General features: G+C 36.9%; 1 protein-coding gene across 4 annotated transcripts in view; it reads left to right on the forward strand.

Annotated features, from left to right (window-relative positions):
- The window catches only part of ATM (ATM serine/threonine kinase), a 123,092-nt gene that overhangs the window by 47,233 nt on the left and 62,387 nt on the right, over positions 1-13,472 (forward strand). For all 4 annotated transcript variants that reach the window (XM_035008856.1, XM_035008855.1, XM_035008857.1 and 1 more), the window contains 4 exons: positions 289-409; positions 5,792-5,965; positions 7,696-7,865; positions 8,826-9,072. In XM_035008856.1, the coding sequence (XP_034864747.1) occupies positions 289-409; positions 5,792-5,965; positions 7,696-7,865; positions 8,826-9,072 (712 nt within the window). The remainder of the gene's footprint in view (positions 1-288; positions 410-5,791; positions 5,966-7,695; positions 7,866-8,825; positions 9,073-13,472) is intronic.

Below are 13,472 nucleotides of genomic sequence, written 5' to 3' on the forward strand. Positions count from 1 at the left end.
TTCTTTATGGGCTAGTTGGAGTTCAGGACTTTTTAAGTTTGGGCTCTAAGCTAAAAGATTTTTTGAGACCCTTTCAGTTCTAGGAGAAAAGGGAGTATATTCTAAAGACCAGATACTAACCAGTGCATCTGAACCTGTTTAAATGGGCTTAGATTTCACTGGGTTTTTTGAAAGAAGGCCCAGTATGCTAGTATATCTCACAGTGTGATTTATTTGTGTCCCATAATAACGCTTTGGAAAATAACGTTTAAGGTAAAAAATTATTTGACTTTTTTTTTTTTTTTAAAGGTTATTCCAGGATATGAAACACAGAGGTTCTTCCACATTATTGAAAGCACTTCCTTTGAAGCTTCAGCAAACAGCTTTTGAAAATGCATACTTGAAAGCTCAGGAAGGAATGAGAGAAGTGGTAATTTCAGCAATGCGTAATTGCTTTTATCCCATTCTTCTTACAAATATGCCATGTGTTACTTTACCAGTGTGGCCTAAGACAGTTTGCGTCCACCAGTTTACTAAAACAACTGTGTGAATTAATTGAAGTTGGTTAGAATTAGTCCAATAATGGCAACTTCTTTTGGTTCAACTTATATGTACTGTTTTTTGTGGGGGAAAAAACAAAATTTACTGAGTTTTTGTGGGAGTACAAATGGCTTTCTTTTTTTATTAAAAATTTTTTTTAATCGAAGTCGGGTTAACCTACAGTGTTGTTATATTAGTTTTGGGTGTATAACATAGTGATTCTGTACATTACTGGTGCCTGTCACGGTAAGTGCGGTCACCATACAGTATTATTACAGTGTTACTGAGTATATTCTCTATGCTGTGTTTTCCATCTCTGTAACTTACTTATTTTATAGATGAAGTTTGTACCTCTTAGTCTCCATTCTCTGTTTCACCCATTCCCCCACCCATCTCCCCTCTGACAACCACCAGTTCTCTGTATTTAAAGTCTGATTTTTTGTTCATTTGTTTTGTTTCTTAGATTCCACATGTAAGTGAAATCATTTGGTGTCTGTCTTTTTTTGACTTATTTCACTTAGCATAATACCCTCTAGGTCCATCCATTTTGTTGCAAATGTCAAGATCTCATTTTTTTATGGCTGAGTGATATTCCATCGCTCACACACACACACACACACCTGCATACATACCCCCCCACCCACCACATCTTCTGTATCCATTCATTTATCACTGGACACTGGGTTACTTCCATCACTGGGATATTGTAAATACTGCATAGAAGTGCATATATCTTTCAAATTAGTGTTTTTGTTTGAGTAAGTACCCAGTAGTGAAATTATTAGATCATAAGGGATTCCCATTTTCAATTTTTGGAGGCACCTCTGTACTGTTTGCCACAGTGGCTGCCCCAGCTTGCATGCCCAGCAGCAGTATACGAGGCTTTCCTTCCTTCCACATCCTCCCAGCACTCTTTGTTTCTTGTCTTCCTGGTACCAGCCATTCTGACAAGTGTAAGGTGATAGGTATCTCGCTCCGATTTTGATTTGCATTTCACTGATGATACTGTGTCTGTTGTCCATCTGTATGTTTTTGGGAAAATGTCTTATTTAGGTACTCTGCTCATTTTTTAATCAAATTGTTTTTTGGGTGTTGAGTTGTAGAAGTTCTTTCTAATAAATATTTTGGATGTTAACTCTTTATCAGATATATCATTTGCCAACATCTTCTTTCATTCAGTAGGCTGCCTTTTAGTTTTGTTGATGGTTTCCTTTGGTTTGCAAAAGCTTTTTATTTTGGTGGAGTCCTAATAGTTTATTTTTGCTTTAGTTTTCTTTGTCTGAAGAGACACATTCAGAAAATTGTTGCTAATTTCAGTGTCTAAGAGATTACTACCTTTGTTTTCTTTTAGAAATTTTACGGTTTCAGGTCTCACATTTAGATGTGTGGTTTTTTTTTTTAAGATTTTATTTATTAGAGAGAGAGAGAGAAAGCACAACTAGGGGGAGGGAGAGGGAGAAGCAGACTCCCTGCTGAGCAGGGAGTCCGACCCGAGTCTCGATCCCAGGACCCTGGGATCATGACCTGAGCTGAAGGTAGATGCTCAACCAACTGAGCCACCCAGGCACTCCTCACATTTAGATCTTTAATCCATTTTGAGTTTATTTTTGTGTATGGTATAAGAAAGTGGTCCAGTTTTATTTTTTTGGCAGATTTCCCAGCACCTTTTATTGAAGATACTATTTGTTTCCCATTGTATATTCTTGCTTTCTTTGTTGTAGGCTACTTGACCATATAAATGTGGTCTGGCCTCTTTTTTCTGTTCCATTGATCTATGTGTCTTTCTTTTATGCCAGTATCATACTGTTTTGATTGCTGTAGCTGTGTAGTATATCTTGAAATCTGGGATTGTGATACCTCTGGTTTTGTTCTTTTTCAAGACTGTTTTGGCTATTCAGGGTCTTTTCTGGTCCCATATAAATTTTATGAGATTATTCTAGTTTTGTGAAAAATGCTATTGTTATTTTGATAGGAATTGCATTAAATCTGTAGATTGCTTTGAACAGTATGGCCATTTTAACAATATTCTTCCGATCTGAGAGCATGATCCATATTTCCATTTTTTTGTGCCATCTTCAGTTTCTTTCATCAATATCTTACATTTTCAGAGTATAGGTCTTTCACCTCTTTGGTTAAACTTACTCCTAGGTATTTCGTTCTTTTTGGTATAATAGTAAATGGCATTGTTTTCTTAATTTCTCTTGCTGCTACTTCATTATTAGTGTATAAAAGTGCAACAGAGGGGTGTGCCTGGGTGGCTCAGACGGTTAAGTGTCTGCCTTTGACTCCAGTCATGATCTTGGGGTCTTGGAATCGAGCTCTGTATCGGGCTCCTTGCTCAGTGGGGAGCCTGCTCCTTCTCCCACTCCCCCTGCTTGTGTTCCCTCTCTCGCTGTCTCTCTCTCTCTCTCTGTCAAATAAATAAATAGAATCTTAAAAAAAAAGTACATCAGATTTCTGTGTATAAATTTTGTATCCTGCAACAGTATGCTGAATGCATTTATGAGTTCTAATAGTTTTTAGATAGAGTCTTCAAGATTTTCTGTGTGTAGTATCATGTCATCTGTAAATAGAGACAGTTTTACTTCTTCCTTACCAATTTGGATGACTTTTACTTCTTGTCTTATGGCTGCAGCTAGGACTTCCAGTACTGTGTTGAATAAAAATGGCAAGAGTGGACATCCTTTATTTGTTCTTGTTCTTAGAGGAAATGCTTTCAGTTTTTCAGCATTGAGTATAATCTTAGCTGTGGGTTTTTCATAGATGGCTTTATAATGTGAAGGTTTGTTCCTTCTAAGCCCTCTTTTTTTAGAGTGTTTATCATGAAGGATGTTGTATTTTGTCAAATGTTCTTTTGCATGTCTTGAGGGGATCATATGGTTCTTACTCTTCCTCTTGTTAATATGATGTATCACATTGATTGTGAATATTGAATCATCTTTGCATCCCTGGAATAAATCCCCTTGATTGCAGTGAATGATCTTTTTTGATGTCTTGTTGAATTCAGTTTGGTATTATTTTGTTGAGGATTTTTGCATCTGTGTTCATCAGGGATATTGGCCTGTAGTTCTTTTTTTCTTTCTTTCTTCCTTCCTTCCTTCCTGTCTGGTATTGGTATCAGGGTAATGCTGGCCTCAGAATAAATTTGGAAGTTTTCCTTTCTCTTCTATTTTTTGCAGTAGTTTGAGAAAAGTAGGTATTATCTCTTTAAATGTTTGGTAGAATTCACATGTGAAGCCATCTGGCCCTGGACTTCTGTTTGTTGGGAGTCTTTTGATAACTGTCTCAATTTCTTTACTAGTAACCTGTTCACATTTTCTGTATCTTCCTGATTCAGTTTTGGGACTGTATGTTTCTAGAAATTTCTCCATTTGTTCTAGGTTGTCCAGTTTGTTGGCATATAGTTTTTCATACTATTCTCCTATAATCCTTTGTCTTTCTGTGCTGCCGGTTGTTATTTCTGCTCTTTCGTTTCTGATTTTATTTATTTGAGTCTTCTTTTTTTTCCCTTGATGAGTCTGGCTAAATAAAGGTTTATCAATTTTGTCAATCTTTTCAAAGAACCAGCCCTTGGTTTCATTGGTCTTTTCTATTTTTTTTTTTTTTTTTTTTAGTCTCTTTTATTTATTTCCTCTCTAGTCTTTCTTATTTCCTTCCTTCTACCAGTTTTGGCCTTTGTTTGTTCTTTTTCTAGTTCCATTTGGTGTAAAGTTAGGTTGCTTATTTGAGATTTTTGTTGTTTTCTTGAGGTATTGCTATAAACTTCCCTCTTAGAACTGCTTTTGCTATGTCCCAAAGATTTTGGATTATTGTGTTTCCATTTTTATTTGTTTCCATATATTTTTTGATTTCCTCTTTGATTTCTTCACTTACCCATTGGTTGTTCAGTGGCATGTTCTTTAGCCTCTGTGTGTTTGCTCAGCAGGGAGCCTGTCTGTCCTAGACATCATTAATAGAAGCATACTGTTCTGGATCTGGGATCCTCTGTACGTTATAGAGGGCAGCCAGCTTGTTTGGTTCTGAGTAAAAGCAGATTTTTAACTAGGGTGTTAAGGAGTCTGTAGATGTGTTTCTCTTGAGGAGCCCATGGAGGAGCTGACGTAGTGGGGGCCTCATAGCGATTTCCAAACATGCCAGCGATGGCCGTTTAGTAAAGGAATTTAGCTCTTTTCCTTGTTCCAGAAAAACAGAAGTAGGGTCAGTGAGTAGCAGAGTTTTCAAAATGTGAAGAGAAACTTTATTTTGTTTTAAAGATTTTATTTTTAAGTCATCTCTACACCCGATGTAGGGCTTGATCCCACAACCCTGAGATCAAGAGTCCCATGCTCCACCGACTGAGCCACCCAGGCCCCCCGAGGAACTTTTATCAATTATGGCCAGTTAAAAAATGTTTACGTTTGTTGGGATATTATAATGATTGGTCATTAAATTAGAAGCATGTATTATTCTGTCTAGTTGCCTAGTTGTCTAGGATTTTATTTTTACTTTTGACAATACATGTGACTTTTTTGAAGTATAAAGAGCTATCAATAAAGATAATAAAAGCATCTTAGGATACATACTTGGTCATGGAAAAGGAGCTTATAATCATTCTCATCTTCTTGCAATTTTTTTTTTATTTAAGTTGTTTTAATTCCAGTTAGTTAACCTACAGTGTTACATTAGTTTCAGGTGTTCAATACAGTGATTCAACACTTCCATACATCCCCCGCTGCTCATCATAACAAGTGCCCTCCTTAATACCCGTCACCTGTTAACCCATATTCACACCTCCCCTCTGATAACCATCAGATTGTCCTTCTTGAAAGTTCTTTTTTGTTTTTCTTTAGTGCTTTATACTTCACTGAAAGGCTTGTGAATTCTTTCCATAAGATCTTATCAAAACCAGTTGTCCCTCTACAGAAACTTTGATATTTTCTCAGATCTCTGCCCTTGACTCCATCACTGTGGGATTTAACACTGCTTAATGGCTGCTCATTAAATGTTATAATGGGTAAATATTTTAGACTGATAGTTTTTTTTTTTTTTAAGATTTAATTATTTGACAGACAGCGAGAGAGGAAACACAAGCAGGGGGAGGGGCAGAAAGAGAAGCAGACTCCCCGCTGAGCAGGGAGCCCAGTGCGGGGTGGACCCCAGGACCCTGGGATCATGACCTGAGCTGAAGGCAGATGCTTAATGACTGAGCCACCCAGACGCCCCTAGACTGATAGGTTTATTTGTAATGTTTATATATTTACATTATATTATTATTTTTAAAATTCTTTTCAAGTCCCACAGAGCTGAGAACCCTGAACTTTTGGATGAGATTTATAATAGAAAATCTGTTTTACTGATGACGATAGCTGTGATTTTATGCTGTAGCCCAGTCTGTGAAAAACAGGCTTTGTTTGCGTTGTGCAAGTCTGTGAAAGAGAATGGATTAGAACCTCACCTCGTTAAAAAGGTACATGTAGATGAATATTTTTTATTATCCTCCTCGGGTAACTTTTAAATAATTTAAAAAGTTAAAGCTTATTTTTATTTTATTATGTTATGTTAATCACCATACATTACATCATTAGTTTTTGATGTAGTGTTCCATGATTCATTGTTTGTGCATAACACCCAGTGCTCCATTCAATATGTGCCCTCTTTAATACCCATCACCAGGCTAACCCATCCCCCCACCCTAAAACTTATTTTAAAGTGGCACTTGTTAAAGACTTGGAGACAGTCTTATTTTTAATTTTTTGGGTTTTTTAAATTTTTTAATTTTTTAAAGATTTTATTTATTTGAGAGAGAGAGAATGAGAGAGAGCACATGAGAGTGGGGAGGGTCAGAGGGAGAAGCAGACTCCCCGCCGAGCAGGGAGCCCAATGCGGGACTCGATCCAGGGACTCCAGGATCATGACCTGAGCAGACGGCAGTCGCTTAACCAACTGAGCCACCCAGGCACCCCCAGTCTTATTTTTTAGATTGGGAATATTGGGAAGTAGTAACTCTTTAAATAGTATATGTTTATTTGGATGCAGTATCATTTTTTATATTAAGTATTTCACAAAGTATTCTTGAACTAAGCAGGGATGAATGACGTCTCATCCAGACCCCTGCCCTCTGGAATTGCTTTTATTGAGGAAAACACATGGAACAAAGAGCCAGTAGCAAGTGTTTTGCCTGATAGATTCTGGAGTACAACCTTGGGATCTAGCAGGGCCAGAAGTCAGATCATAGAGCTGTGAAACTTTTAAGTCACACGACTAGGGAAGGAACACTTGGGTCCAGTCGTGCAGTTACATCAGCACGGTGTTGGAGAGTGTTCGCCTCTGCCCTGTTCCACCACCTAGCATTCATGGTTTGGAAAGGTCCAGACCTTTCCATTGTAGATGTTCATGTGATGAACCAGTGATAGATCAGTGGCCTGATAGACCATTCAGCATTCTACCAGCACGGTTTCCATGGAACTGGATAATAGGCCGACCTGTAGGTAATCAGCCTTACACGAGCTAATCTTTCACCTCTCAGTATTAAAATAAGTTTTTTAAGTATACTGCTACACTACCTAATTATTATTTTTTAAAGATTTATTTATCTTAGGGAGGGAGCAGGGGAGGAGTGGAGGGAGAGGGAGAAGAAGAGAATGCCAAGCGGATACCGCCTCCCCCCCCCCCCCCCCCCAACCCCCACCCCACCCCACCCCCCCGCCCTGAATGCAGAGCCTGACTCTGGGCTCCATCTCATAACCCTGAGATCATGACCTGAGCCAAATTCAAGAGTCGGACACTTAACAGACTGAGCCACCCAGGCGCCCCTACACTACCTAATATTAAAAGTGGATTATAGTGGTTGGATTTTTCTCATTTAGATTTAGGACTGAGAAGAATTATTTTACTTTAGACCTTCCTTTGAAATATAATCAAAGGTTGAACATTACACTATATTTTTCCATTTTTATTCATTTAACATTTATTAAGTGTTTTCTGTGTGCCATGCTCAGGGCTAATTATATTAAATATGTGTTTCTCATTTAGTCTCTCTGAAGTCTAGGTACTTTTATTATCCTCTTCTAGATGAGGAAATCAAGCTATAGAATGGTTGAATGATTGCTTCAAAGTTATACTGTAAATAAAAGAATTTAAGGGATTTATTTTTTTCATTGCTTTCTTAAAGCATTGATTTCTTTCTGATTTGTTCAGGTTTTAGAGAAAGTTTCTGAAACTTTTGGATACAGACGTTTAGAAGACTTCATGGCTTCTCATTTGGATTATCTGGTTTTGGAATGGCTTAATCTTCAAGATACTGAACATAGCTTATATTCTTTTCCTTTTATTTTACTAAACTACACAAATGTTGAGGATTTCTATAGGTAGGTCTACATATGGCACATATGAAATATGTTCATTTTAAATTAGATGGAAATGTTTGGCAGCCCCCCTCCCCCCACCTTACACGCACGTTCATGCGCGCATGCACACACACACGCACGCAGGCACGGAGCTGGGAGGCTGTGTGGTAGGAGAGGCAGGACTGCTTGTTTGAACTGAAGTGTACTGAAGGGAATCACTAGGCTTAGGATCTGGCCCTGGCTGTGCCGGTGATAAGCTGTGTGAGTTTGGGCAAAAGCCATGGAAACACCCCCTGGGCCTTGGTTTTTTAGTCTGTACAGTAAGGGAATCACATGGCTCTTTAAGGGCTCTTTCAGCTTTAATGTTTGATAATCTTCCCTATGACAAATCAAAGATAAATTGTTCGTCGTTGCTGTTGCTTGGCTATGGACCATTTTGTCATTATTTTTATTAGATTTAAAGTTTAATGTAAAAATATTTATTTTGCTAACTCCTAACTCTTGAGAAGAAAATTTTGAAAATGGGGAGGTTTGGAACAACTAAATAATGTTTAGATATCAGGATGATGGGAAAACAGTTCATAATTATTCAGTGGCCCTTGTTCTTTCATTTTGGCAATAAAAGTATTTACATTAATGGCTTGAATTCGTAAATTTCTTTCACATTTCATTTTACATAAATGAAATAATTTTGCATCAGTCGGTTATACAGAAGAAATAAATTCAGTTCATACTTTTTGATCATAGAATCAGGGTGGTTATTATATTCTCAGATCTGTTTCCTCCTGTATTTGATTATTTAGAATTTGTTTAACTTCATTTCTCCATTTATAGAATTAGAATAAGAATGTTTAATGATCTAGATAAAGTGATGCTCTCATGCTTACTAAATAAAGCATTTCATTATTTTAAGAGCTATATTATAAAATTTGACTATGAGAAGTTATATATAACATATATTGCAAAATTTTACATTTTCAGATCATGTTACAAGGTTTTGATCCCACATCTGGTGATTAGAAGTCGTTTCGATGAGGTGAAGTCCATTGCTAATCAGATTGATGAGGATTGGAAAAGTCTTCTAACACACTGCTTTCCAAAGATTCTTGTAAATATTCTTCCTTACTTTGCCTACGAGGGTACAGGAGACAGTGGGATGGCACAGCAGAGAGAGACTGCTACCAAAGTCTATGATATGCTGAAAGATGAAAATTTACTAGGAAAACAGGTATGGCTTCCCTTGTACCTACTTATCCTCTACTTCTTTCTTTCCTTCTTTTTTTTTAAAGTAGGCTCCAGGCCCAGCGTAGCGCTGGGTAGGTCATGAACTCATGACCCCTAGACTAAGCCAGCCAGGCTCCCCGTCCTTATCATCCCCAATTCAATGGACATATAACTTTGTAGTTTTAAGACTATTCATCATTTATGCAGTAAAATTTAATATGTAGTAATCCCTGTCTAGCATAGGCAATCCGTGAATTTTTTTATTGCTGTTATTACAGTGTTCTCTTCTTTTGATTGGCTTTTAAATGAAATGTTTTTTATCAGAAATTAAAAAAAAACTTTGGAATAATTTTATTGATTTTTTTTCCTTTAAAAAATTTTTTTTATTATTTCATTTTTTGGGGGGGTTTGCAAAAAGGTGGTTTTATTAAAGCATGGAGACAGGCCCCGTGGGCCTAAAGAGCTGCGGCCCCGGGATTGTGAGGAGCAACATGATAGACTTTGGGGCTGGGGGAAGTAAAGACAAAGTGAAGTTCCAAAAGGATTTTCATACACTAAAGAAGACTCACAGGATAGGGGAGGCCTGGCTGTTGTCAAGCTAAGGTTTTTCCCTTAGCAGGGCATTAACATTAAGACAGTTGGGAGTTTCCTGGAGGAATGTTATACTCTGCCTATTTCAAGTATTTGTTATTCGGTGCAGGTTATAAGGAAATTTAGTTTTATCTACATTTCCTTCTGCCTTTGTTTCCCACATCATTCCCCCTGAACAGTTTTGACCCTTAAATCTTCAAGGTTGCTGAGGGTGGAAGGTCTTATCTTTTATAACTTCTTCCTGCTGAATAGGGGTGTAGAGATGTCCCTACCTATGGGTCAACATTGGTCAGGTGGGGAATATTTTCTTTAAGATTTTATTTATTAGAGAGAGAGAGCATGAGCAGGGGGAGGGGCAGAGGGAGAGAGAGAATCTCAAGTAGACTCCCTGCTGAGCAGAGTCCTCTGTGGGGCTCCATCTCACAACCCTGAGATCATGACCTAAGCTGAAATGAAGAGTCTGACGCGTCACTTACTGAGCCACCCAGGCGCCCCAGGAACCAGCAATGTTTCAAACAAGAGTTACGAAAACCATCCATGTTACTAACTCTTGTTCAGTTTGAATGCAGCTTTTTAGTTAATTCTGGAAATTCTACCAGTTTTAGTTTTAGGATCTTAAAGATACCAAAATCTGTATTTGTCAAAAGCCCTTTTTATGAATCTCCTTGAAGATGAGACGTGTCGCAAGAGAGTAAGAATTGACTGTAAATGAGAAAAGACTCCAAAATGGACATGGTTAAAGATCTGATGATAGGTTACAATATAGCTGCAAGGACATCCGGTTATTTCTGTGAAACATAACACTTTAATAATTAGAGCATGAAGTGATGACCTTATTACCAAAACTTCAGGAATTACATATATTCTCTAGAATAGTTACAGCATTTACCCAAATATAATCTAAAGCTTATCAGTATTTGACAGTGCTTCCAGAGTAATTTAACATACCAAATAAGAAGGCCTAATGAGTCAGAGACTCCATTTACAATTTAAATCCGGAGAAGTTTGTTTAAAAAACCTTAGAAAATTATAAAACACGAGCCTGAATAGTGGATTACAGATCATTACAAAGCTCAAAATGTAATTATTTATTTAACCAAAGTGGCAGAAAGAGATTCCAAAGGCAAATATGTAGGGTTATATAGTTGTTAGCAAAACTTGGCTCCTTTAAAATTTAACGTTTTAACGGTGTGATGAAAGACTTGATAAAGACAAAACGTAGAAACCGGTTCTCAGGGCAGACAAAAGAAAAAAACCTTTGTTTACATTTTCTTATCAAGTGCAAACCAGCAATTGAAGAAAACTATCTTTGAACAGAGAAAAAAGCAAAACTTCAGTCTTATACCAGTGTACTTTTAATATCGATTCGTTTCAACTTTAGTCCTGACAGCATATAAAATTCTTTTCAAAAAATTTCCCCTCATAAACCTTTTACAGCTTTTTCATTCATAGATGTTTCCCTTATTTCTATCAGTTTTAACCTTGGTCTCCAGTGAAAACTACATTAGAAACCAATTGTGAATGTCACACCAGATACCTTTAGATGGCAAATTTATGAATCTATTAAACACAAAGCGTGTTTTCAAACACTCAAATATTCTTCGTTTCTCTGCAGTAAGAAGCCAAAAGCACAAACCTGCCTTCAGTAATCAATGCTTTAGTATCTTATTTCATTTGAAAAAGACCTAGATGTCCAATGAATTCAGTGCCATTTATTATCCAAGCAAAACTTTAAAGTCGTAGGTTACCAAAGAGTGTCTTAACAATCACCCATGAAAACTTTGAGACAGAAAATTATCATCATTTTAAGTCATCCTTTTGCTAAAAAATTGCAACAGAGATAATAATGAACTTATTTGACCTTTAGCAAACCTAGATAAAAGTTTCATATTTAATGCTGATAACTCTAGACATGTCTATCTTAATTAAACCAACAAACTTAAATTAGTTTAAATACCGAATATATTCCACCTGCGTCGACTTGAAAGTCGATCAGTTTGTTCCCCCTTAAAATTTATTTTAATTGGCAGTAATAAATGAATGCAAACCGGATGTTAAATTCAAGCAGTACTGAACAGTGTATAGAAAGTGTTCCTCTTTACTTTTCAAGAAGTATGATCTCAAGTTCCGATGCCCCGCTCTTTCTTTTTTCTATGAGACTGACTACATGTAATATAATTTACTTATGAATCATGTTCATTGTTTATCAGTCTTCTCTGCTAAAGTACTCTGAAGGTAGGATTTTTTTTTTCCTTTTTGCCGGTGTATCCTGGCTTCCTAGTATGTAGTGAATACTCATTATTTGATAAAAGATGGAGTCAAGTAAAAAAGAATCTAACAACTTCTGTTTGTTTTATAGTAATTTATATACATCCAAAATTATTTGAGGGAACTTAAAACACATAGATAAACTTTTTTTTAAGGTAAAAGAAATTAGTTACTCTCAAGTTTTGTTTTGTTTTGTTTTTTTAAATTTAAGTAAGGGATGACTAACCAAGTAGGCTAATATTAAAATTACGATTGGATGAACTTGAAAGAGACTTTTTTTGTTTGCCCGGTTACTGTATTGAACCAAGAAATGGAACATGGAGTTTCTTACTTGCCCCGGTGGACCACGGCCAGTTGGAGCTAGTTCTAAGTCACTTTGGAGGCAAATGAGGAGCTCCTTTCTCAAAACACAGTTGAAACAGAATGTTGGTGCTCCAGAGGTTATAGAATCTATGAAAGACCCTGCTTTTATCCTCTCCCAGCCATCTCCCTGCTTCTAAGCAGGCCTAATCTTACTACTTTTTAAAAGTATTCAAACTAGGGACCCCTGGGTGGCTCATCGGTTAAATGTCTGCCTTAGGCTCAGGTCGTGATCTCGGGATCCTGGAATCGAGTCCTACTCAGGCTCCCTGCTCAATGGGGAGTATGCTTCTCCCTCTCCCTCTGCCTGCCACTCTGCTTGCTTATGCTTTCTCTCTCTGACAAATAAATAAAATCTTTAAAAATAAAATGTTAAAAAAACCCAAATGTATTCAAACTAAAAGAGAGCAGTTTGCAGAGTCAGAGTAAGTCTAGGAGGGGAAAAATAATTACATTGAGACCTGACTGAAACATCAGTGTCAAGAATGGAGAGAGGCAAACCTGAATGATAATTTCTTAGCTTCTTGGTTAAAGACCTAAATTCTTGTTAGTCTCAATTCCATTTGGCATTAAGTTGTTATAAGTTTGTTTTTTCTTTGGTTCTCTAGTATACACTTTCTCTGAATCAATCCTCTAAGATTCTTTCCTCTGTGCATAAGGGTTGGTACAATTATTATTAGTCTCTGAGCCTCTAAAATCTGTCATTTGTCTGTCAAAAGCCTGAAATATTAACAGTTACAACATTGGTTAGCTGTACCTAGACATCTGCATAACTTACATGTCCCTTAGATAAACATTACAGATCTTGCTTATTGTAGAATGATACAAAACTCATGAAGCCACTTGTCATTCTTTGTGTAAGGAAATTCATTAATGTTTCCTCTGATATTAAACAGACACGGCCAGTTTATCCTTCCTTATCCCAGATATACTTTGAAATGAGGCTGGATTCTTAAAAGGGCTGAAACCCTTGGAAATGATGACTTGAATGACTGATGTATAAGCGTGAAGGAAAGACTAGGATCTGTACATTCGATTTCTTTCTTGTCACATTTTAAACTGTTTCTGTTGTGAGGAAGTGTGTTTTCAAATCTTATGCACCAAGTCAATCAGCCATTTACCATTTAGTTTAGAGCACTGTTATTCCTTACTTGGAGAGCTAATAAACCAACTTTATCTCCACGA

This window comes from Mirounga leonina, unplaced genomic scaffold, assembly GCF_011800145.1.
Source record: "Mirounga leonina isolate KUSES-001 unplaced genomic scaffold, KU_Mleo_1.0 Mir_153, whole genome shotgun sequence".
In the NCBI taxonomy this organism is placed as follows: domain Eukaryota; kingdom Metazoa; phylum Chordata; class Mammalia; order Carnivora; family Phocidae; genus Mirounga; species Mirounga leonina.